This window comes from Babylonia areolata, chromosome 5 (genome assembly GCF_041734735.1).
Source record: "Babylonia areolata isolate BAREFJ2019XMU chromosome 5, ASM4173473v1, whole genome shotgun sequence".
In the NCBI taxonomy this organism is placed as follows: Eukaryota; Metazoa; Mollusca; class Gastropoda; order Neogastropoda; family Buccinidae; genus Babylonia; species Babylonia areolata.
The window spans coordinates 53264448-53290515 of record NC_134880.1 but is presented as its reverse complement, the minus strand read 5'-3'; the positions used below and the strand labels follow the sequence as shown (position 1 = coordinate 53290515).

Below are 26068 nucleotides of genomic sequence, written 5' to 3'. Positions count from 1 at the left end.
CATGTCACACATGAAAAATGAATGGAATGGTATTTTAGGTGATTAAAGATTTCTGTTTTATGTCTTTAACCAGACAGTGTCATTTATGTGCCTTCACCAGAAGAGAGTATTTGTTCATGTTGATTAAAAAAAAAAGTAACTTGGTGGTTTTTTCCCCTAGAATTAACCAGATTTATCACACTTTTACAAGTTCATCAAATACCGATGAGATATCCGCGTTTATTTATTTGTTGATATATGTATGTAGCGTTTCGTTGGAAGTGTGTCACTGGGAATATAGGAATGTAGGAAGTTATATCATTGCGATTTCAAATGTACCACTGCGTGGAACGTCGCTCAGTATACTGATCATTGTAATGTACCAGTACATGTATATATATATATATATATTTGCGTAGCACTGGATAGAGTGAATGTGTATTTATGAATGTAACAGTTTGTGAGGGCTGTTGTTTGCTGTACATGTGGCACAGTGTGGAACACGTGGCGACTGATATGAATGGAACACGGTTATAATTTGCATGATGTGTGGTACTAGCGCCAGTGAGGAGTGTGTGCCAGTGAACGAGGCATCATTATAAGGCGTGTCCATATTTATGAATGCTGCACAATGTGTAACAAAGGTCCGTTGTTGAAAGTTGTTTCACCGATGAGTATTTCCTTACCAACCGTTTCGGAAGAAAAATGTATTTCACCATTTTAGTGACTCCAACTGAGAGGACGGTGTTATTCTGTTAGCCCCCAGTCTCATCAACAGCAGTAGTAGAATGATTTGGTATCCGGTGTTTTGGTTCCTGTGTGTTCTGGGATAAATTCTGCTGCATTGGAAGTTCTGCTCATAACTGTAAGGACTTCTGAGATAATCTATAAGTAAAACAGAATGCCCTGTTTGTACAAAGCAAGAGAGATAACTCAATACTTCAACTCGCTCTGCTCTGAAAGTTGTTCCCCATCAAGTAAAATGTTTCATTTCTGTGGAGTTCATAATCTCAGTGCCACCCCCTAGTACATCAATGTCAATACGCTCGAATAGAATATATTTGTATAATTATTTATCGATAAGGCATGAGACTGAGAGCAAAAGACTGACTGATGAGTGGGTTCCGTCATTCAATCCGTGATGGGATACGTCACGAAGTACATGATGGGAGGTTATCGGTCACTGATCTAAAGTTCACCAGAATATAACTTATTATTATTCTGCCTGCATATATACAACAGTCTTGAGACCGTGTTGTCTGGTTATGGAATACGCCAGCATTCGGTGATGTAATGCGATTCCAGTTATGCATTCCATTTTAGTTTTCAAGTGTGCGTGTATTTGAGATCTGTTCATGTTGTTTGTGAGCTGGTGTGTTCGCTCCTTGCGTCTATACTAAACTTTCCCTGTGAATACCTGTGCCATATACATGTATGTAGTCAATTATACATGAAAATCGGTGAAATTCATTTCATTTAAGTATGCATGCATGACTATGCTTAGATTATTGGTTAGTTAAAGTGGTGTCTGTATTTTTTTTTTCTAAGCAGAACAAATAATTATTATGCATTATTGCGTTTCCATATATTCATCAGCATGACCAGTTTTCACATTTACATGGACTACGTGTTTGACTGCACTCCACTGTCAAGGACTTGCTTTGTTTTGTGGTGTTCAGATGGACGCAGAAGCCCAATATATATGCATTCCTCCTTTTTTTTGTGTCGGCAATATGTAAGTATCAGTTTCAATGGGGTGTCAAAGCATGGGACTAATCCATGTACAGGACACCACATCTGTTTTTGTTTTTTTTGTTTGTTTTTTAAAAGGAAAGCAGATGCCTGACCTGTGCGCTCTGCTCAGACCTTGAGAGCCCACAGAACTGAGTGTGTGTCCTTGAGTGCCTTGTGACAATTATGCTACAACACTTTCAGAAACTGTTAGCAGTACAGCAAATCTGTTCACATCAAACAGTCACACACTGCAAACTGCTGTCAACCAATCCACATAGTTCACAATTAATGGTACTCTCCTTGCCTTCAGTTTTGAACTACCTGGTTTATAAACAAAGTTAAACAGGTGGGTCCAGACTGTGGTTTATGCAGTAAAGGAGATCAATGACTCACTGTATTAACTGTTTTAGCATGGTTTTTCTCAAGTCTCGTTCACAGATTGTCATAGCTGTCAAGTTTTATCTTTTATCGTTCACCAGATCTAAGCTGAGCAACCAGTATTTTTTGTCACAAACAGTGAACTGAAATTTACACCCAAAAAAACACAGCAAACTAACACCATGGTTTCTACATGACCATGGGCAAGAGAGAGAAAAAAGAAGTGCATGAATGTGTCATGAATCCCTATTTCATTCATCTGTGAGCAGAGATTTTCTGTTAAGATGGTTCTGCAAAGCACTCATGTGAACATGTTTACTGTGACAAAAGTTTGAAAGAAATATCTAACAAAGATTAATTTTACCTTTGTACAAATCTTCAAAACAAAAAGCAACAAATACATGCATATTCATAGAAACATGCATGTTTATCCAGACACAGAGGAATAATCCGTTTACAATTGTATATGTTAATGTTTGTCTTTGATTCTATGAGCTCAGTTATGCTAACGAGTCAATACCCTAGTTCCTGTAGAAGTATACATATTTTTTAGAGCTGAAAAGGCATGTCATTTGACAGTGAATTTGTCATGTTCAGCTTCCAAACAGATTTAATAGTACACACCTCAATTTTTTTTTCTTTCCCAACCAGTAACATTTCATTTTGTACTTGAACTGGTACACCACCCAACTTCCCAGCTGTTATCTATGATCACAAGCGCCTTTAAGACTTTTGTCTAAGATTCAGCAACTGCATGTTAAGTATTCCTCTGACATAAATTATACCTGTGACATTATTTATTCTGTTGACTTTCAGGCTTGTTGTGATCCCACATCTTCCATGAATATGTACATTGCTTTTCCATTGCATCTTTCTTTGTACATTTCAAATGCTTTATTAACTGCTTCCTAAATCATCACAATAAAATTTCATGAAAAAATCAGAGCGGACTTGTTCTTGCTTCAGAGTGGGAGTGATCCCTTGTTTTTACAAATTAATGTTTTTCAGTAGCTGAGAAAGTTTAAAGGCATCTGTCCAAGAATGGAACATGTGGTCTAAACTTCAGTGTCCAGACTGGAAAGGTTGGGGGTTTTTTTTACCAGGGTTCCCAGGTGGTGGGCATGAAGCCAAAAAAGGACCTTTAAAGGACTTTATAAGGACCTCAAATCAGTTTAAAAGGACCTTTGCCGACATGACTTTACAGTACACCCCAATCTATTTGACATGCAGAACAGCAGACACTTACCTCTCATAAACGGAAGAACAGCTAATCCCATTTGACTGTCGTATTTAGTCTTTGCAATTCACGTCACTGTAGGCTAGGCCCAAGCAAAGCAGCAGCAGCAGGCGTGACTCACAGCCACTGTACCACGCTTCGCGTCTGCCACTGAGCAGAAAGCGCACTACTGTTAGGGCCTAGGCCTATAGGCTGTATCCTCCTACAGTAAGTACTGAGTTTCAGACGATCGCGTCGGCATCTTTCAACGCGCTTTGCAACTTGCGGTTTTGATGTCGAAGGTGTTTCAGTTTCATTCTCAAGTCTCTTTCTCTTCATAAAACAGGACTTAACAGTACCTTTCAAAAATTAAAAGGACCTCCTGATGAGTTAAAAGGACCAACTTGCTGAATCAAAGCACTTAAAAGGCCTTTTGACCAAAAAAATCCAATTCCTAAGGACTTAAAAGGACTTAAAAGGATCCTACGAACCTTGGCCCTTTAACATACAACATACATGTGGTATTTCACAGCACAAGAAAACTTGCAATGTATGCTTTCACTACTGTTTTCTGACAAAAGCACAATTCTCACTGACATTCACTCACTCCTCACAGAACAGTCAGTAGTCATTACACAGCTCATTTTATTGTGTTTATCAGAGTGCTGCAGCCCACTGGGTCACACACAAACTGAACAGCTCCTCCATCATCAACAACATCATTCAAACAGGTGCAGTCTGTCAGCAATTTACATGATTTAAAAGACATACATTACATTCCATACATATGCATGCAAGTTTGTTCGCATAATTACCAGAGTAATTCAAAATTACAAATAAATAAAGACAAAGTCAAATTTAAAACAATATATTGCTTGCAATTAATAACTGCATATGCATATATTTTTGTTTTTGTTTTATTTTCTTTGCAGGCTCACATGTTTATTTCTCCTGCCTCTAGCTTTGTTTTCAAAGTTCAGGGGGAGAAACATGCTCACGTCACACACACAGCAGACACACAAACAATCATGACAGTTTTGTTTCTCTAACCACCATGCAATAACTGCATGACATGTTTTTTTTCACAACTAAAAACAAGTATAGAAAGTGACAGTCAATGAAATCCGTCATCACCAAGACGAAAATCTGATCAGGTGCCAATCAATCATTCCTGTCACTCAGAAAGCGTAACATCTCAAGTACTGTACAGACACTACATTCAAAGTAAAACCAACTACAGTAAAACCGTATACCTGAAGTTATTTGCATTCTACCATCAACGACTTGCTGGAACAAGCAAGTCAGGTCATGCAAAAATCACTGACTGTCCTGACTACCATTTAAAACAAGCAAATCAGATCATGCAAAAGTCACTGACTGTGTCCTGACAGTCATGTTGCTTACAGCTCTAACGAAATCACAACAGCACTGTCATGGCAGGGTCCGTCCCCTCCTCTAGCAATCCCTTTCCTACTGTAACTACAAACAATCTGAAGGGTCTGTGGCAATCTGACCCAAATTTAAGCTCCACACCTTCGGCAACCTGGAGCAACACTAGTGCTGTCACCACAGCCATGTGAACCACCTCACTGAACCAGGAACCAGCCATGTCTGTTCACACTGGATCCTTATCAATCAACAACCATGACAATCTCCATATCAATATCTCTGTGTTACGTCCAAGTGCGTCAGTGGTACCAGCCAACCACACAGGGCTTCAGATCAGTTAAAAATATTGGGGCTCCCAGGGACTCTCCTAGCTTACCGTGGGGGGTCCCAGACTATCTTCAGAGGGTCACTCTAATAATGCACATTCTAATCTCTGAGCTTACCGTGGGGGGTCCCAGACTATCTTCAGAGGGTCACTCTAATAATGCACATTCTAATCTCTGAGCTTACCGTGGAGGGTCCCATACTATCTTCTGAGGGTCACTCTAATAATGCACATTCTAATCAAATCTGCTCTGCCACACAGATACAAAAGTATGCATACATTCTGCCATAATTGTGTAGGTTTCTATCATGACTGTTCAGGGTTCTGGACAAGGTTTTGAAGGGTAGCAACTCTTCTTTGTAGTAGATGATCACAGCATCACACTGAAGCTCTGATACAGGATTATCACTCTTTTCATGCTTGTTCTGGAAATCTTTTATGTCCCAGAGACTGTCCTCCAATTTCAAAGAGTCAGGGATGTATGTTTATGCTTCACAGGAAAACCAGCCCCATGCCCTTAATGCCCTCAAGATGAATGAGATGACAACTTCAGCCAGCCCCATGACAGCAGACCAAAGCAGGTGTCCCACACGCAGCGTCACACACACCATGCACGTTGGGGGAGGGGATCGATCGATGGAAGGAAGGGCACTAAGCATTTCCATTGACCACTGGGCCACACAGCTCCTCTGCAACACACAGCAAAACACACTAACATCAACCCCTGAAAATTGAGTATAACTGCCTCAATGGCTGGGTAAAAAAAAGGCCAAACATGTAAAATCCCACACTTACGTAAATAACAAGGGAATTGTTGCCCATTTCATCCAGCAGCATAAAAAAAAATCTTTTTTCTTAAAAGTGAAGTTTTATCTTACTCTAAAAAGATTTGAATAATGTTTTAACATTCTCTGTTATCAGATTTTTTTCACATCTAATCAGATGTGGTAGCCTCAGCTTTCCTTGCCAGTATGAGAAAAGAGTTAACTCAGACAAAATGACAGTAGGAGTGATGAGGCATATGACAGTATCTCTGTACACACAGTGGACACGCCCAACCCCAGTGATATATAATCTTATAACAGAAGATCAAACACACATCTAATTTCATATGAATATAGTGTTATAACTGTATACACTATATAGTGTTATAATTGTATACAAGTATATTTTTTCTTCTTCGTTTTCAATACAGTTCAAAGTTTTACTATTTCATACTTTCATAGTTTCAGTCTATGATGCCTATGAATCCCTACAGTGTGTGTACAAAAGCAGAAAACTGCCGGAGAACAATGAGTGCAATGGAATAAGACGTGCATAAGAACAGCAAGTGAAATGAGATCTAACACCATCTGACCACGACTGCAGCTGACGAGTACGCTCGTCAGTGAGGGCTGTAATCTCACCATGATAAAACTAAGATTACAGGTCAGAATGTCATTCTTCATTTGGACTTCTTTTATGATCCAATTATACTGTTCAGCAAATTAATTTCACATTTTAAAAGTAAGCATAAAGTAATGCTTGCGCTTTAATTCATTCTTATTTCATCAGGGTCCAAGCAGTTTTGGGGATAAAATAAAAGAGAGAGCAAAAAGACAGCATGATATCAATACAAAAAGCAAAAGGACTAAGATGTACATGTAAGGAAAGAAATCAAAGAGAAAGATCAATGAATGGATCCTCATCTATTTCTTTCACATGTGAACACGCATAAACGTCTCTCTGGTGGAGAGTGCCTCTTTGAGTGTGTGTTCTTATCTGCTTTGTGTCTAACATGTCATTGTAAAGCGCTTTGTGAGTTTTGAAAATGCCAATCAATGTACTGTTATCATAATTACAGTTAGGCCCAACACTCAGCTTATATCACAGATTGTCATTTGGGCCAACAGCAAAGTGACAGCTGTTACGTTCAAATGATTTCTCCATTACAATGGGAAGTCATTTACAGCTTAGTCTTCTGTGAAGGACTATGACTCTCTAACCTGAGGCAAGATTGCACTGGCTCTTAGTGCTACTCTAGGAGGCAAGATTGCACTGGCTCTTAGTGCTGCAACCTTGGGGGCCAGTTGGCATTTGGGAAACATCCCATAACCGACTGTCCTAAAACCCTCTAAACCCAGAGAGTGGAGATGTAACTTGCGCAAGACTCTCTCCACTATAATCGAATTCTAGCCCAAATAGCTGGGACAGCAGCTGCCTCTGCTGCTGTTCTGATGGTCATAGTCAGACAAGGCTATCATACAGGAACTGCTGGAGAACACAGCCACCAATATGTGATTCACCTGTGGAGATGAGCAAAGTGTGTAGAACAGCTACTAATGTGTGCCTCACCTGTGGAGATGAGCAAAGTGTGTAGAACAGCTACTAATGTGTGCCTCACCTGTGGAGATGAGCAAAGTGTGTAGAACAGCTACCAATGTGTGCCTCACCTGTGGAGATGAGCAAAGTGTGTAGAACAGCTACCAATATCTGCCTCACTTGTGAAGATGAGCAAAGTGTCTGTGTAGAACATCTACCAATGTGTGCCTCACCTGTGGAGATGAGCAAAGTGTCTGTGTAGAACAGCTACCAATATCTGCCTCACTTGTGAAGATGAGCAAAGTGTCTGTGTAGAACAGCTACCAATGTGTGCCTCACCTGTGGAGATGAGCAAAGTGTGTAGAACAGCTACCAATATCTGCCTCACCTGTGGAGATGAGCAAGGTGTCTGTGTAGAACAGCTACCAATGTGTGCCTCACCTGTGGAGATGAGCAAAGTGTGTAGAACAGCAACCAGTGTGTGCCTCACCTGTGGAGATGAGCAAAGTGTGTAGAACAGCTACCAATGTATGCCTCACCTGTGGAGATGAGCAAAGTGTGTAGAACAGCTACCAATGTATGCCTCACCTGTGGAGATGAGCAAAGGGTGTAGAACAGCTACCAATGTGTGCCTCACCTGTGGAGATGAGCAAGGTGTCTGTGTAGAACAGCTACCAATGTGTGCCTCACCTGTGGAGATGAGCAAGGTGTCTGTGTAGAACAGCAACCAGTGTGTGCCTCACCTGTGGAGATGAGCAAAGTGTGTAGAACAGCTACCAATGTATGCCTCACCTGTGGAGATGAGCAAAGTGTGGAACAGCTACCAATGTGTGCCTCACCTGTGGAGATGAGCAAAGTGTGTAAACAGCTACCAATGTGTGCCTCACCTGTGGAGATGAGCAAGGTGTCTGTGTAGAACAGATACCAATGTGTGCCTCACCTGTGGAGATGAGCAAAGTGTGTAGAACAGCAACCAGTGTGTGCCTCACCTGTGGAGATGAGCAAAGTGTGTAGAACAGCAACCAGTGTGTGCCTCGCCTGTGGAGATGAGCAAAGTGTCTGTGTAGAACAGCTACTAATGTGTGCCTCACCTGTGAAGATGAGCAAAGTGTGTAGAACAGCTACCAATGTGTGCCTCACCTGTGGAGATGAGCAAAGTGCGTAGAACAGCTACCAATGTGTGCCTCACCTGTGGAGATGAGCAAAGTGCGTAGAACAGCTACCAATGTGTGCCTCACCTGTGGAGATGAGCAGTGTAGAACAGCTACCAATGTGTGCCTCACCTGTGGAGATGAGCAAAGTGTGAAGAACAGCTACCAATGTGTGCCTCACCTGTGGAGATGAGCAAAGTGTGAAGAACAGCTACCAATGTGTGCCTCACCTGTGGAGATGAGCAAAGTGTGTAGAACAGCTACCAGTGTGTGCCTCACCTGTGGAGATGAGCAAAGTGTGAAGAACAGCTACCAATGTGTGCCTCACCTGTGGAGATGAGCAAAGTGTCTGTGTAGAACCGCTGGCACTGCATGGTCTCACTGCTGAACTCCCCCGTCCCCCCAAACACTACCACCACCTTCCCCACCACCACCGCCACATGCTGCCCCCTGGCTTCCATGGCAACGCCCTCCAGGCGTGGCTGGGTCCACTGGCCTTTCTCTGCAAACAGCCCACATTAGTGTTTCATTTACTGGGTTCCCACACATGAGAAAACAAAATTCTACTTTTTTTTTTAGGCCAGCCTGAAAATTTTCAAATCCGAACAATACCTGAATAAATAGTTTGTCTACTGCAAAGTTGACTAAAGAGATCTGCTGATATTCCGATATCAATGTTCAATATATCTGGGAATCTTAACTCAGTACGGCCAGTCCCCTCTTCTCCTCTACACAGACCCCTCGGATGTCCAGTGGGTGTCTGAATGACCCAACCTTTAGCTTCCGTCGTCAGAATTGTGGTATTCTTTGTCAACATTCACCTCTTCAGTATAAGAGCCTTCCGCTTGCAATATTTTGATGATGGTAATTGGGGTGAAATGCTGTTAACGTTGTCTCTTTCGCCGTTCGTATGGAGAGAGTTAAGGCAACAAAATGTGTTCAAGCCTCTACAGTAAAAAAAAACGTACACCAAAGGTATCAACAGTTCACTGAAGCAAGCGAGATCATGCTTTGTGAGAATGGTGCATGCACTGAATATGTGTCTGACTATACAGACAGATGATGGCAAACTGACGACACACTCACCATAGTCAGACAGATGACCACACACTCACCATAGTCATACAGACAGATGATGACACACTGACTCACCCCAGTCATACAGACGACACGCTCACCAGTCATACAGACAGATGACGACACACTCACCACAGTCATACGAACAAATGACACACTCACCACAGACAAATGATGACACACCAGTCATACACAGATGATGACACACTCACCACAGTCATACAGACAGACGACACTCAACAGTCATACGGACATAACAACACACTCTACATAGTCATACTGACAGATGATGACACACTCACTAGTCATACAGACACAAGATGACATACTCACTAGTCATACAGAAACATGACAACACACTCACCAGTCATACAGACGATGACGCACTCACCAGTCATACAGACGATGACGCACTCACCAGTCATACAGACGATGACACACTCACCAGTCATACAGACAGATGACAACACCCTCAACAGTCATACAGACAGATGACGACACACTCACCAATCATACAGACAGATGACTACTCAGCAGTCATACAGACGATGACGCACTCACCAGTCATACAGACAGATGACGAAACACTCACCAGTCATAAAGACGTTGACACACCACAGTCATACAGATACACACTCACCACAGCCATACAGACAATGACTCACCACAGTCATACAAACAGATGTCGGCAAAGTGGCAGTTGTTCCTCCCCCTGCCCCCCACCACCACCACCTGGCCGCCAGCAGCACACACGGTGTGGAAGGATCGAGGCTGGGGCACCACACCCTCACTCTTCAGCTCCAGGTTCCACTTGCGAGTCGCTGTTCCAACACACAACGCTACTCCTGGTCAACACTGACAGATTTTATTGCAGTCTTCTCTGTCAACACACCATACCACTTGTGGTCAAAAAGAAATGCTTCTGTTTATATTGAACTTTTACCCAACAATATACCACAATCATGGTTAATAATAACAACAGCAACAACAATAACAATAATAGATTTTATTTACACTGCACTTTTTCTTAACGATCAGAAGGCTCAAAGCACGTAACAGTAAGACATCTCAAAATGAGCACTTTCCATCATACATATTTATGTTGCTTATAGCCAAGCCAGCCACTCACCGCCACATCAGGTCTGAAAAAGACATGTTAAAATGATCAAATTTTAAGATATATAAATCACTAACACACACACACAGTCCTAGCCCAATCACCCTGGACTCACAAACATCAAAACAGTGCAGGTCATTTTGCCGGTCCTCAAAGTCACGGCCCCCAAAGATGTAGAGGTTTGAACCAATGGCACACATCCCGTGAGCGGCACGAGGGGTGGGAACACCCAGGTTCATCTGTAGAGGCTGGCTCCACTTCAGGTTCACTGGTCAGGGAAAGAAACAGCAAATAAATCAGGTCATGTGTACTTTAATATCTTACATGAGTAATTACACTGTGGATAAAGATAATCAAAAGAAACATAAAGTCAAATGAATTTAATGTAAAAATTAAATATAAGAAATCATAGAAGTATTTTATTACTACAGATCAATACAATAAAAAGGAAATTTTCTATCTAAAATTACGTTTAAATAACATACTTACCGCGACCCAACTGGTGCAGACTCTGGCAGGGGTCTGACATTCCTGTCCTATGCAAACTACTATCCGCCTATGCGGAGAAAACGTAAGTACTACGTCCGATAACCTCCCGGAAGTAGGTAACCTCCCCTTTGTCCCCCTGGCTAGCGCCCTCTTTTTCCGGCAGCCATCATGACTCCTGTTCCTGTGCTCTTCATACAGCCAAGTTTTTTCATATTTTCTGCCTGTCTGTCGATTCTCTGGCATTCTTGTTTTTTTGTCAAATTATGTCTCCAACCAGGTCACATAATTATGTAGCTCGATTGGGGAATCGTGCTAAAATTAAGGCACAATTGCAATCGATTCGCTGACACTGGGCCCTCTACTCCTGGCCCTCTCAACAACGCCAACCCGCCGCCTCCTCCACTTCCTCATAAGATTTAAACATACACAGCACACACGCACATTTCTGGTCCCATCCATCCTGACATCATACATAATGGCAAACAATATACACTGGCAGTCACTGACAGTGACACTCCATACAACCCAACCATGTTCCTCAGGACACATGGGTTGTTCAGCAGTTCCACTGACCATGGAAGAAAGCTGTACTTCTGAGCCGTTTTTATGATGATAATAATAATAATAATAATAAAATGTAGGCTTATATAGCGCAGTACCCCCATCTCAGATGGGGCTCACCGCACTTCACAATAAAAAATAATGAAATTTAAGACTAAGTGTCGTAAAATATGTACAAAGTGTACAAAGTTTAACAAACTACAAACATTGGTCAGGTAATTTGCACTAAAATATCATATTTTCTGGACAAATGGATAACACAACCAAAAAAAAAAAAGGGGAGAGAAACATACACAATGCATTGTGACCTCTCTAAGTGATAATATGGATGTGGGGCCACACTCCCTCGGTCTCCATCCCCTCCTCTTCACTCCTCTCACACAAGGTCAATTCATCCAGTTCTCATCCGACCGCGTTGGCTGAGTGCCAAGAAAATCACTCACACTGTGTCCTGCTAAAAATTTTGTCACTTTCTGTCATCTGCTACAGCTGTAAAGTCGGCATCACTCACTGATAGTTGTATCTTGGCAAGTCTCTTCATTGCTCCCTTTATTTTCAATCAAATCGTCCGACAAAAGTTCATCACTGTCTTCTCCTTCGAATTTACACTTCAATTCTTTCTGAGCATCAGCTGAAGAAAGCAATCTTGGTTGGTTTCATGCAACCACGATCGCATATCTTGAGCACAGGGTCCAACATTTTGTTGCGTGAGCGAGGAGAAGAGCCAGGCAAACACTGCGGCAGTAATCTAACCAAAACATTCAAATAATGGACTGTTTCATGACGTAGATGGGGTTTCTAGCTATGAATAGAATCTAGAAAGACTCCTCAAGCTAAAACTACCAGTATTTTTATCAACGAACTCAATGCTAACCAAGGAAAAGTCAGATTATTTCGATGACAAGTTATCTCATCATTGTGGCAGCGAAGCATACATGCTTGCGCTGATGATATAGGCAGCCAAGGGGTTAAAAGACCTACGATATCTATGAGTAAGACAGTACTTTCTTGCCTGTCACTACTGACTTAGTTAATAAAATTGGTATGTGACATTTATTGTTCAACTCCAAGAGAGTTCCAACAACTTATTGAAAAAGCCTACAGCAGGTACCTACTAACTAAACCACTTCAGCCTGTTCATGGTCACTGGTTAGGGGGTACAAAAAAGTAAACAAGTTACTTTGTCTGCAGCCGTTAACTGCTAACAAAACAAAATAACATACACACCCACAAAAAAAAAGACAGAAAAAAAACCCACAATAACATTAACAAATAAAATAATTGTATGAAAACCTCAGGAACAAACAAAATGGATCAATGCACTGCTACAATTACTATGTATTCTCCTTGAGTCTGGGTTTAACACAAGCAGATATAAAAATAAAAAAATTTCTTTTTAAGTTTTAGCTTTGAAACCTGTACAAAACTGACCTGTATCCAGAACGAAGAGATCGTTGAACCAACCAAACTCCGCCCCTTCCTGCTCCTGCGCCTCAGGTATCCCGTCTTCCTCCTCCTCTTCCTCATCCTCCCAGTCCTCGTCCATCTGTGCCACACACCTAGACAGTCAGCTCAGCCACACACCTAGACAGTCAGCTCAGCCACAGACCTAGACTGTCAGCTCAGCCACACACCTAGACAGTCAGCTCAGCCACACACCTAGACTGTCAGCTCAGCCACACACCTAGACAGTCAGCTCAGCCACACACCTAGACTGTCAGCTCAGCCACACACCTAGACAGTCAGCTCAGCCACACACCTAGACTGTCAGCTCAGCCACACACCTAGACTGTCAACTCAGCCACACACCTAGACTGTCAGCTCAGACACACACCTAGACTGTCAGCTCAAACACACGCCTGCACATACAGCTCAGCTCAGCCACATGCCTTGACTGTCAACTCAGCAAAAAATCAACATAAAGCCATGGGCAAGTCTGTCACAGTGCCTCATGACCCCTTTCTTCTCTTCTAGACTCCTGAAAACATGATATTAATACTGTTTCTGACAAATCTCTTTTCAGTCTCAACATCTTGAAATCAGGACAAAATTGTTACTTGATAAATATTCATTTAAGTCTGCACTATACTTTTATATCACAATTTTTACTTTATTTTTTCTTGCACACAAATGACCTTCGATTTGGTGATTTCATTATCATTTGCATTGTTGCACTGGACACGTGCAAACAAATTTAACACATTTCAGTTTAGAGTACTAGTTGTCTTCTCTTCTCAATTTCAGTCTTTTTAATTTTATTAATCTTCTAAATTATGTTATAGAAAAAAAACTTCTTACATTTAAAAAAACATGATACACAACATAAGTAATAAAGACTTCTGCCTCCAAAGCAACACTAATTTGTTAAAAATAATAATAATAATATTAATAATAAAATTCAAACTGAATCAATGTGAAACAACGCTGACCTCTTCGGGAGCAGTTTTGGGGCCAAAGCCACCAAAGTAGTAAATATTGGATCCTATGGCCACACCCTGAAGTTTGTCCCGGGGTCTGGGTTTGTTGCCTTCTGTTTCTACCTCTTTCCACGTGCTGTTCTCTGCAAGACAGATAGATGGCAGTTAGCATCAGAGTCAGACTGAACAGCTGATCAAATATCAGGTTTGCAGTAAAAAAAAAAAATTCAGATTAAAATTTAAAATATGAACGTCAAGAAGAAACCTACTGAACAGTGTGAACATTATTAAACTCGGGTGGAATTGCTTCAGATTTTTCTTCTTTTTTTTTTTTTCTTTTTGGTGGCATAAAACTTTATGTAAAAACATTTTGCAGGCAGTAAAGTCAGAGCTACCAAACTTTGATAATAGACCATGGAGAATTCTGCAGCAATCCTGTGCATGTGCATCTAACTTTTATTCAAAATCACAAGCAATACCAAAGACAATCAACATGGACAAAATCAGAAAATATGTGCCATCCTCCCTTTCTTCAGTTGATAGCTTCCATTACTGCAGCCAAACACTGTACAATGAAGTGTGATCGTATGCATGCAAACCATTTTTTTTTTTTTTTTTTTAAATAAAGCAAAAAGTCAAAGAAACCTGCTGTTTCACAAGTCCTGACTCTCATGATCGCCCATATTGCTCACAATTTCAGAGAACCAATAAACTTCAAGAACACAGATCATGTGATGCATCTGTATAAGTCATGTAAGCATGGGACTCTCCAGCACTCTATCATTTTAAATATAATTCTATTGATTAATAATATCCATTTTAGAAGAACTATCCATTAATTAGTTAAAATGTCATGCTTAACAGCCCTTTCCTATCTATCTATCTATCTATCTATCTATATATATAAATATTATATATATATATATATATTGAAATTGTTAAAAAAAATATATATATATAAAAGAAGTCCATTGCTGATTGCATAATGATAATTGTATAGTTTGATACTAATTACTACTACACTTTTTTTTTTTTAATCTGGAAACCATCGGGCATAATCATGACTTATCCTCAGATGTGGCTCAGGAAATAAGGGTTAACACAGTTGTATGATTACAAAAATTAATAATTACTGATTAATAAATAAATGGCAAAGCAAAGACTGACACTGACACACAATGACCAAAGGGTACTGATAGTGCAGTGATAGCTGACAACTCAGAAGTAAAAAACCAACCTGTGTCAAAGACGAAGAGGTCATCAAACCAGCCAGTCATGTGACTCAGACCCCCAAACAGGTACAGCTTCAGTCCAACAGCCACCAGAGAGGCTGCTGCTCGAGGAGGCGGTAACGATCCTGATGCTGCCACTTTCTGCCAGCTTTCAGTCTCTGCATCAACATTGAAATAAACAAAACACTGACAGTGATACCTCATGCTCATTTTTGACTGAATCTTTTTTTGTTTGTTTTTTGTATTGCATTCCATTTTTTTTATAACTGATTTCTCTGTGTGAAACACAAACTGCTTTCCCCAGGAAGAGTACATCACTACAGTGCATCACCACCCTTTTTTTCTCCAAGTGTATTTCTCTTCCTGTCAGGGAATTTTTCTTCTGAAATTTGCCTGGGACATTTTTGTTGCCAAGGGTTCCTTTATGAGTTAAGTACATGCATATGGGACCTTGCTTTACCATCTCATCGAAATGGTCATACCCTCAGTTCAGTGATTTTCCATTTGAGAGAAAGAGGAAGACTGAGATTCAGGTTAAATCCTATACTGACAGTATGAGCTGGGTGTAAAGTCACAGAGCGTTTTTTGCCAATGCAAATTTTCATCATGTTATTATAAGGGAAATGTTCCACAAACAACTGGAGGTGAAACCCAGACCCTCACGGATACTGTATTAGTGTATTGGCGGTGCTTCGCCTGGCAGCAGTTTTGATCAAAATAAAACATCATTGACCCACTGTCTGCGTTTGAGTCTAAATCTCTGAGTGTTTCTCTGACCACATTTCTTCCCTCCACTTCCCTGTAAGACAGGCGAAGTGAACTTCCACGCCGTGTTCAGTTGTGAACACAACTCATTCGGTTTTGGGGGGAAACCGGAAAGTTTGTGGATGTTGCCTTGCATTGGCAGATTAGCGCCGAAATCATTGTGCCACCTTCCTCGGGAGTGAGAAACAGTCAGTCAGTCTTGGCGGTGTTCAAGACAGACACCCAGACAGAAACTGAGAAAGACAGACGCTTGGAAAGAAAAGAATAAATTACCCGTATTGAATACCAGCAGCTCATTTGTTTCTTGGGGTTCAGCATGGTCGCTCTGAATAACACCTCCAAACAAAAAGACCTTTGGGCCCGCACTGCACGCCACGCAACCTTCTCGTGGGGAGAAAGTGAACTCCGTTTTCGCTTTCCTGACGTGGACAACTTTCTCTGGTTGTGACGAACCGTTTGCTTGAGTCTCCATTTTTTTCCGCACCTTAGATTGTCAGAAATTACAGTTTATCCACCTATGACAAGACAGTAATATTGTGTCACACTCTCGATCGTTAGTCACTGAGCAAAATATTTTCAGCTGCCCTCGCAGTTCCCGCGATTATTGGCGGTGGATGTTGCAACCGGAAGTTGAATATCACGATATTATGTGAAAATATCGTTATATCGTAGTAATAGAGGGAAAACTATAAACCCTGAATGCTGTTGAACCATTTATTAATCTAAGATTTCGTGTTAATTTTTTCACGCATTTACATAATGGGATTTACAAATTTCAATCACATATGTATGGTTTGAGATTTGGCCTTGAACGAGAAAAACAGCAGAGGATAACGTAATTTCCGGTTTACAGGTGCGAGCAGCACAAAGAGGGGAACCGCTAAACTGACATAGTAACAAAGCCGTCCCATGAATGACAAAGTTATCAGGACGATAAGGTAAACTGCACATACGGGTAACCTTTATTTCGCAGGTGCTTGTAATGCATGCTAGTCAGCAAGCATCACTTGATGTGCGCGTGCTCTATCACGTCAAAATCATGCATCGAATTTTTTTGTATTCCATGTCCTCCATTTTCCTGACCTGTTTTCTGGACCCTATCGCAATGAACATAATTTTTTTTCTTGGTTGTGATGGATGTCACTAGTAAGGCAGGGTTTTTTATGTGCGATAATTTTGAAAGAATTCAGTGTATATGATAAATACATATTGTCTTTTGTGCTCGACTGCAAGTGCAAAGGACGTGTGCTGATATTTAACCAATGGCAAAGCACGATTTCCAAACGTTTTTTTTTTCCAAGAGAAGTTTTGGGTCGTGGAAAATATAAAAGTGATTGTGGAAAAGCAACATCAGTAGGTATATGAAAGAAATATATTTTTTGGCATGAAGAATGTGCATGGATAATATTTTTTTTGATCTCCCAGGCTGACATACAGACTTGCTTGTTGTGCCCACCACCTTATGTCCATGCAGGAAATAAAGAATGCATGTGAAAGCAATCAGTGATAGATGGATTATGGAAACAACATGCATCAGCCACAACAGATTTCTCAGAACTCACAACCATAAATCAAATAATGTTTAATGATTTTTGTTGTTGTTGTTGCTTTTATAGTAATAGTAGTAGTAGTACTGTAGGGACCGGCAGGCCATCTGCCTAGACCTCGCGGCCTTTTTTATGTCCCCATTGAATCTTCATCTTCACTTCTTTCTTTTCTAGTTTTTATTTTATTTATTTATTTTCTTCGTTTGTTTGTCGTTGTTGGGGGGGATATGCAATTATGCTTCAGCAAGAACTTTGCTTTCATTCATCATGACCAAAAATATTTTCTTTTAAGATGGTATTGGTGTCGAGGAGATTTTTGAATGTGTTAGTATTTTGTGCAAGTTTAACTTTGGTTGGTAGTGCATTCCATATTTGTGCAATTCAGTTAGCCAATGAATTTTTTCTTAGGTTGGTGTTGCAGTGTTCTAAACAAATTTTGGAATTGGCCTAGAAATGTCCTTCAAACACATTGAATCAAATTTCCTTTTTTTCTTATTTTAATTGCACTGGTAAAATTTGAATGTTTGCAGCAGAGTCACACTGTTTAATTAAAAGAAAAAAATTGATAATGTGCACAGTTATATAGCAAAAACAGTTTAAAATAAAGCAAATGAAGGTTAATGTAGATTTTGTCAGTATTCAGACAAAAATAAGACTATAAATTCTCAGTCTTAGTTTACCCTACATTTTCTTAGCCCTTTCTTAGCCCTGTTAGAGGTGTTTCAGTTGGGCAACAGTGGCAGCATGTATTGTAACATTATGCAAATTATAGAACAGTGTGCAGAAGACAAGTTGACTTGATAGTTGATAGGATCTGCACATCTTGATCAAGCTTTGATTTGCCACACTCGACTTGTTCAGGGGTATGACATACTTTAATGCTGATATGTATAAAGCTGAACTTAACCAAGATGAAAGTCAAAGCAATCATTATCAGTGCATCCTGAGACAAACCATTAATTAATACAATAACAGAAGCTTGTTAAAATGGTCCTCAGCTGTATTAGAATTGCTGTTAGGATTTATTAGGAAATCAAAAAAAAACAAAAAACAATGTTGACAGACTTAGTGACTAAGGCCGTGGTTTAAGGTCGGTCAGAAAGGTGTTTGCTTTTATAACTTCAGCAGTGGTTTGTTTCTGATTAGATTTTAAAATAATTGCAGCAGTTCTTTAAAAAATCAAAATGATATAACTGTTTATGACCTTTCTATGCCAGGTTAATGGTTTATCCTTGAATGTAGTGCAGGTTGAAAATGATTGAGTCTCATTTCCAGTTGTCAGTTGTAATGTATCCAGTGGTTCATCTCCCAAGTTGCATGCAGCATCAGATTCAAAATGAGCCCAGTGCATTACAAAAAATTACAATGACAGTATGGGCAGACATACACAGGCAGACTCATGTCATAACAATGACATACAATGCACTTTCTCATAAAACATTGCAAAATTATTTTGACAGTCTGTGGTATGTTCATTTTTCTGAGTTTACTGAAATAATTTCCATTTGAAGATAACAGATTTTATTCAAGATTTCAACACCAGGCAAATATTATGACAGGTTGTTTCATCATCCAGTGTTCAGTTAGATAATTACTGAAACATAAATAGTTGTGTTGATGCCATGTAGTGTATCACTGTCAGTGCCACAATATCATTATCAATCCTGCTTTTGCTCTTTCTCCCAAGTTTGACTGGAAAATCAAACTGTGCATCTGGTATTTGGTAGAAATTATAAAGTGAGGTCCCATGAGCAGCATGCACTTGGCACACTGATAAAGAACACATGGCAACAAAAGGGTAGTCCTTCGGCAAAATTCTGTGAATGAAATCCACTCTGATAGGTACACACATATTTGCGTACACTCAAGGCCTGGCTAAGCATGTTGGTTTATGCTGCTGGTCAGGCCTAGTAAATGTGATGTAGTGTATTTGTCCAAATGCAGTGATATGATGCCTGCTTGAGAAACCGAAAGTCGTGAAACTGAAACAGACCTTGTATTGCTTGTATAAATTATAATAGTATTGAAAATACAGAAAACAAAGGTAACAGAGATATGGAGATGCAGTAATATGTGGTCAGTGGTTGCAGTACAGAACACAGAGAAAGGTTACAGAGATGCAGTGATGTGTTGTGTTCGGTTGCAGTGCTGAGGGTCACAGGTCACAGAATGGACGGGGCATCACGCACAGGGTCAGCGAAGGGGAAGACCACCCGCAAGAACAAGAAGCGTGGCTCCAAGAAACGGCCCGTGTCCTCCACCCCCACCTTTCCCACCTCCCAGCCTGGCGGAGGTGCCGGAGCCTACAGCGGCCCTGACCGCTACCACGTCACCAGCTTTCCTCTGGTGTCGGACATCTCGTCCCCAGTGCAGGAGGACTCCTCGTCGCGCATGAGTTGGTGCGGGGAGGACGAGGCATGGGGCTGCCTGTCCATCCTGCTGCTGCCCACTGTGGTGCAGCTCAAGATCTTCGCCTTCCTGCCCAATGTGGACAAGGGGCGAGCGGCTATGGTGTGTCGGCAGTGGGCCGACCTCCTGCGCAGTCCCAGCCTGTGGGACCGTGTGTCCTTCTCCCAGCTGCCCCAGTCCTGTCTGCCCTCTGCTTCCCACTCCCCCACCGACCAGTGCTACAGTTGCTTTCAGTGCCGCGTCTTTCTTTTTGCTCAGCATGTTGAAAGGCTCTGTCCTATCTTGCATTACCTGGAGTTCAAGTTTGACATCTCGGACTCCAAGTCCAAATACCTGCAGATGATAGAACGCCTGTTGTCGCGGTGCCTGTGTCGGGACTTACGTGTGGCTCACGTCAACTGGAAGGAAACGCCCAGTGAACCGCTGTGGTTGGGGGAAGACGAAATGGCACGCTGTGAGGAGGTGGTGCAGAAACACCGTTTCCGCCAGCGGTTGTTCATCCAGTTGTTTGAGCGGCTGACAGGGCTGGCCCCCCGCATTTCCACCTTGGTGCTGCCCTTTGACTGGTCTGACTCGAGCATCGCCTGCCTAGGTCGGCTGAAGGGCCTGCAGAACCTGGTGGTGGAGAAGTACTTTGTGTTCCAGCACCTTCCCCAGCAGTCCCTGGACCACTTCCTGGCAGCCGTGCCCAACTTGACGCGCTTGCTGCTGGAGGTATGGACGCCCTCGGCCCACGGAATGCTGCTGTACACCATGGGCCACAAGTCCCTGCAGTACCTGGACATCTCCCAGAGCCGCGGCTTCTACCTGCAGGCCCTCAACATGCCCAACATGCGCCGCTTCCGTGTGGCGCGCCACCCCTGGAATGGGCCGCTGGTGCTGGCAGAGCACGTCAACATCATCTGTCTGCATACCGTGCTGGCCCAGGGTGCCCCCAAGCTCACCAAGATCAACGACCACTACCTCGAACCCGACTGGCAGCATCGGCCCTCGGACCGACTGGAGGAGGTGCTCAAGGGGGTGTGTTCCTGTCGCAGGCACAAGACGGGTTGGGCCATGTACTGATGCCACCCTGTGCCCACCGCATGGAGGCCATGGACTGAAGGGGGAAGGTTCCTGGTGAAGGACTCGCAGCATGCTGGCTGTCGGTGGATGTGTGTAGACCTGTGTAGTCGTCCGCTGAGTGAGCCAGCCTTGTGTGCGTGGCGCACCTTTCCTCTCCCCCTCTCCTTCACTCACTGCATTTGGTCTGGGATGTTCTTCATGTGTGTACACCGTGAAACTCCTGTACAGGTGAACTGTGTACAGAACAGAAAACATTTACCTGTACAGTGCATGAACTTCGTACTGAGTATAGTACAGCAGCCACTGTAGTTGTAAAGGGAGTGATGGTACAGAGAAAAATGAATTGATCACAGCCTGAGAAGTGAAAGTAAGACTTTGTAGGCATCTTTCCTTTTCCCGCACCCATTCTTACCCAACTCTCTACGAAATAATATTTATTAGTTCAGCTGACTTGGAAAAGGCCACTGACACACATTTCATTTTGGAAGATATTGAGGATAACTGTATCACTTATCAGATCACACCCTTTTTTTGTTGTTGTTGTTTGTTTAAGGGATACTTGTTATTTGTCAAAAGTACTCAGTATCTTCATTGATCTCAGAGTATGATTGTTGTCCTCTGTTTTTTCATTCTCCTTCAACATTAACAGTTTTATACCAGTCTGTCATTTCAGTCTAAATGTTTTCTGTTTGTCATACTGGATAGAAGTTGACATCTCATCCAACCCTCGCCCCACCACCTCGTGGAGTTCTTGGAATCCTCACATTCTCACATCTTGTTTACTGTTATTACATATATTTTCTTCTTTTTTTTCTTTTTTTTTAAGATCACTTTTATTTTTTTGTTTTTGGGTTTTTTGTTGGTAGGCTAAGGGAAGTAATTTTATTGCACAATTTTCATTCACATTATCCTTTGTGTGTGAAGAGAACTAGATTTGGATTGACTTGGGTAAGTTTGTGTTTGGATATTGATAAACATAGTGAAGTAAATATGAGTGTCATTGTGTGTGTCGTGTGTGCATGAACAAAGTATCTCAGGAATTGTTGGCTCTTTTAAACAGTGCTAATGTAAACTATTAAAAGAGATCTGATCACTAATCAAGGAATTAATCTGATATCATTAGTACAGATATAAGTAACCAATCTCACTAAATTTATTTCTTTTTTTCTGATTGAGATTTTATTACTTTTACATTGAAAGAAACTTGCTTCAAGACTGAACAGACAATATGGCTGTCACTAGTGTCAGTACCATAAAACACTATGTATAAACATTGTATTTGAAACAAAAAGAAAAACAGAGTTCCAAAATTTGTTTGATTCAATTTAGTTCAAAAGAAATTTAACTCGGCTTCAAGTTCAGTTTGATTTCAGTAAAAATGTAAATATTGTCAATACAATGAATATGTTTTTAAAAAAATTATAAACATAAGTGATCTCTACTGGAGATTGCTGCATAGTACAGAATATTTCTTCTCCTCTTTTCTTCATTAATTTTTGTTAAATGAAAAGGAATTGGGCTGATTTATGTAAATTTAATTATTAGAATAAATTTAGAGGGACTCTCTCTCTCTCTCTCTCTCTCTCTCTCTCTCTCTCTCTCTCGTTGTATTTGTCAAATAGTTTTCAGTTTCAGTACATTTTGCAATACATATAGATCTCTGTTAGTGCTAGGCATCAACTTTCTGTTTAATGGAGCCACTTCAGAGCTGCCTTAATTCGGAATCTGGAATTGAAGCGTTATGGTGCAGCAGCGACAGTCGATGTCCTGTGTAATTCATGATGTGAGGGTGCGAGAGAGGTCTTGGGGAATCCTTTGGTGTGTATACATAGAACTTTGTGATTGAATTTGAAATTGAATATTGTCAATGTCAGTTGTGAATAAGAACTTATATTAAAAAAATGTAGTTTTATTGTATTCATGAAAATAAATGATGAATTATCTTGTTGAGACTGAGAGCAGCATTTTGTCAGAATTATTGGCCATGTAATGGTTTTATGACTACTGGTACTTTAGCAGTATTGTCAGCAGCAACAGTGTCTAGAGTACCATGTCAGCAAAGAGTATACAAGGAAATATTCATGTGTATGATTGTTATTGAATGTATGTTGTGGTCTGCTAATTTCAGCGTGTGTAGTTCAGTGTAAGTTTGTGTGTGTGTGTGTGTGTGTGCTTGAGAAAATGTTCTGCTTATCTGTTTGATGTTATGATCTTGAAAATGTTGCCACAGTAATGCTGGTGATAGAGAATGAGCTGTATCATAGTATATGGTGTGTGTGTCACTGTGTGTGTGTGTCACTCTGTGTATGTGTGACTGTGTGTGTGTGTGTGTGTGTGTGTCACTCTGTGTGGGCTTGCTTAAAGTTAAAATTGTTAGAAATGATAAACTCTCTCAAAGTGACTGTGTGTATGGGAAGAGAGAGAGAAAGACTGCAGAAAGAGGGAGAGGATGTGGAGGGAAGAGGGAGGTAGGGGAAGAGAGGCAGCTATTAGCATCTTGTCAGTGTCGGTAAAGTCAAGCATTCATGATGGTCAACATGGTTTGGGTTTCAGTCTGTCATTCTTTCCTTCATTTACTGATTTAGCAACAACAAAAATTTTAATTTTTTGTTAATCTATGAATTGAAGTTTTTATCTGGGTACAAGTAGTAGTAGTAGAAAAGTCAGCCACAGGCACTGAAGTCTGCTTAGAAGAAGACATGAATGTCTTTTTACTGCAAATACTGTGTGTGTGTGTGCATGTGTGTGTGTCTCTGTGTGGTACATTATGTCTTTTCACTTCAAAAAAGGTGGTTTTAGATGAGTGTGTGTGTGTGTGTGTACATGCCTACATACATGTGTGGGTATGTGTTTGGCAATAATTTTACTTATTGAATTGTGAGTTCTGTGTGCCTGTTGACTTTGGATGGCTCAGATATCACCATGGTAACAAAATGTGGTCCTGAGTTCTTGTGTCAGTCATTGTTAAGTGACTGCTGTGGTATTGGCCATCAGCAGTGCGACACCATTGACACAGAGCTTGCATGATGATGTTACAGTGCAAGTTACAACATCTGTGAAAACTACTGTCTTCTTCATTTCTCATTTCTGTCACCGTCTCTGTCTGCCTCAACCAAGGCAAACTGATTCATTATTTATCAATGCCTTCTCCCTCCTGTCTTTTATCCCTTTATAAATTCTTCCCCCCCTCCCTCCCCCAATCCTCATCCCTTCCCTTTCTTCTTCCGTCTCTCCCTTGTGTTCATGTCCAAGTCCAACCTTGCTTTGCCACTGCCTTCCTCTGGTCTCGACGTCTTTCACTGTGTCTACTTCAGTGTTTGCTTCACTTAGCACCACTGTCACTTTTTGTCTTATGTGTCTGTCTTTGTGTATAGTTTATTTATTTCCATATGTATTATAACATGTATGATAACTTTAAAATCATTTTTGTCATTGGAATGTGGATTCAGATGAGTTCAATGTTCACACATTGAGGTCTGTCTTCTGAATATTCAGCCCGTCACAAATGGCATTTTAATTGTGATAAGTTATATATATTTGTGTCATCTAATGAGAAATGTATTTTTATGAACTTCTGAAGTGAACATCTATTTAATTTTCAAAATATATATATATACGTGATTTAACCAGAAGTATGGTAATTTGGGGAAAGTAGTTTTTGTCTTTCTACTACAAGTCCTAAATCAAATGGCAACACTGTTTTTTGATCAGTGACAGTGAGTGATGATAGGTTTTAGTTCTTGTTATTTCTTTTCTGTTTATTTAAAATGTATAAATTGTGTTGCTTTTTGTGTTTGAATTTGATTTTTTACTTAAGATGTTTCCCCTTTTGTTTCATTTTTATTGCTTCTTTACAAATACAATCTGTTTAATTGATTGATTTGTTTAAAATAAGTTTTCAAGATGAATTTATCATTTTGAATTTTGTGTTATTTATTTTCTGTTTGTTGCTTATTTATTTATGTATTTAATTTGCTTATTTATTAAATTGTGGAAATTATATATATATATATATATATATATATATATATATATATATATATATATATATATATGTTAGGGGTTTTTGTTGTTTTGGGGGTTTTTTTTCTACTTAAAAAAAAAATATTTATTATTGCTTGTGATAACTCAAGTAATTACTTGATAACAAATGCTCTTTGAAATAAAATTTGAAAACAAACAAACAAAAAAACAACATATTATGACTTAACACTATGGCTTTCGGCACAGTATTGCTATTTTCAGCAGGATTGCAAACTTTCCAGATTCCATGACAGTTGCCTGTGAGCAGGATTGCAAAGCGTTTATGGTTTGCTCAAGTAGATCACGAGATCATGGAGATGGTATGGGAAAAATAAAAAGCCATAGTTATGATCAGTATATTTTGATCAAGATCAATGGATTGTTTAGAATCATGTACAAACACACACACACACATATATATATATATATATATATATATATATATATATATATATATATATATATATATAAAGAATTTTTTAAAAAATTTTAAAAAAAGATTCATATAAGAATTGATGATTATGCAGGCTTGACAACATGGACTGCATTGTCAAAACAGAAGAAGAACTCAAGGAGGAGAAAAAAAAAGCAACCAAGAAACAAGAACATACTAAGGTCCTGTCTTCCTAGTCAGTACAGAAAACAGGACAGGGAGAATCCCATGTGAATCACTTCAGTCTCTCTCCTTCATGTTAAAACACCAACTGATATTGTTTATTCGATTTAACATTGTGTTCTATTATAAAGACATGTGGTTTCCTGTTCACTAGACAGTGTCTTCATGATACAGTTTGAGATGTTTTACACCATTGATGCTTTGAGGTGTTGTGTTCTCTGTACATACCTCCACAGACTTGAAGTCAGCTGCGGTACATCACTATGATAAATATCAA

At 40.4% G+C, this 26068-nt stretch overlaps 2 protein-coding genes across 2 annotated transcripts; one reads left to right on the top strand and one right to left on the bottom strand.

The window, feature by feature from the left end:
- Positions 1-3934: 3934 nt before the first annotated feature.
- LOC143282530 (kelch domain-containing protein 2-like) lies at positions 3935-16746 on the bottom strand. The gene is made up of 8 exons (XM_076588207.1): positions 16405-16746; positions 15372-15524; positions 14147-14277; positions 13149-13263; positions 10783-10935; positions 10216-10371; positions 8802-8975; positions 3935-5710 (listed from the first exon to the last, which is right to left on the bottom strand). The coding sequence occupies exons 1-8, from the start codon at positions 16601-16603 to the stop codon at positions 5673-5675; spliced, it is 1119 nt and encodes a 372-aa protein (XP_076444322.1). The 5' UTR covers positions 16604-16746; the 3' UTR covers positions 3935-5672.
- A 228-nt stretch (positions 16747-16974) lies between these two features.
- Positions 16975-25139, top strand: LOC143282176 (uncharacterized). Its single transcript, XM_076587744.1, has 2 exons — positions 16975-17069; positions 19825-25139. The coding sequence occupies exon 2, from the start codon at positions 19848-19850 to the stop codon at positions 21150-21152; it is 1305 nt and encodes a 434-aa protein (XP_076443859.1). The 5' UTR covers positions 16975-17069; positions 19825-19847; the 3' UTR covers positions 21153-25139.
- The last annotated feature ends 929 nt before the right edge of the window (positions 25140-26068 follow it).

Coding starts and splice junctions, on each gene's coding strand:
- LOC143282176 (XM_076587744.1), top strand. CDS start 19,848: ATGGACGGGGCATCACGCACAGGGTCAGCGAAGGGGAAGACCACCCGC.
- LOC143282530 (XM_076588207.1), bottom strand. CDS start 16,603: ATGGAGACTCAAGCAAACGGTTCGTCACAACCAGAGAAAGTTGTCCAC. Junction 14,278..15,371: donor CCTCTTCGTCTTTGACACAG/GTTGGTTTTTTA, acceptor TCTGTCTTGCAG/AGAACAGCACGTGGAAAGAG. Junction 10,936..13,148: donor TCTCTTCGTTCTGGATACAG/GTCAGTTTTGTA, acceptor TTCCCTGACCAG/TGAACCTGAAGTGGAGCCAG.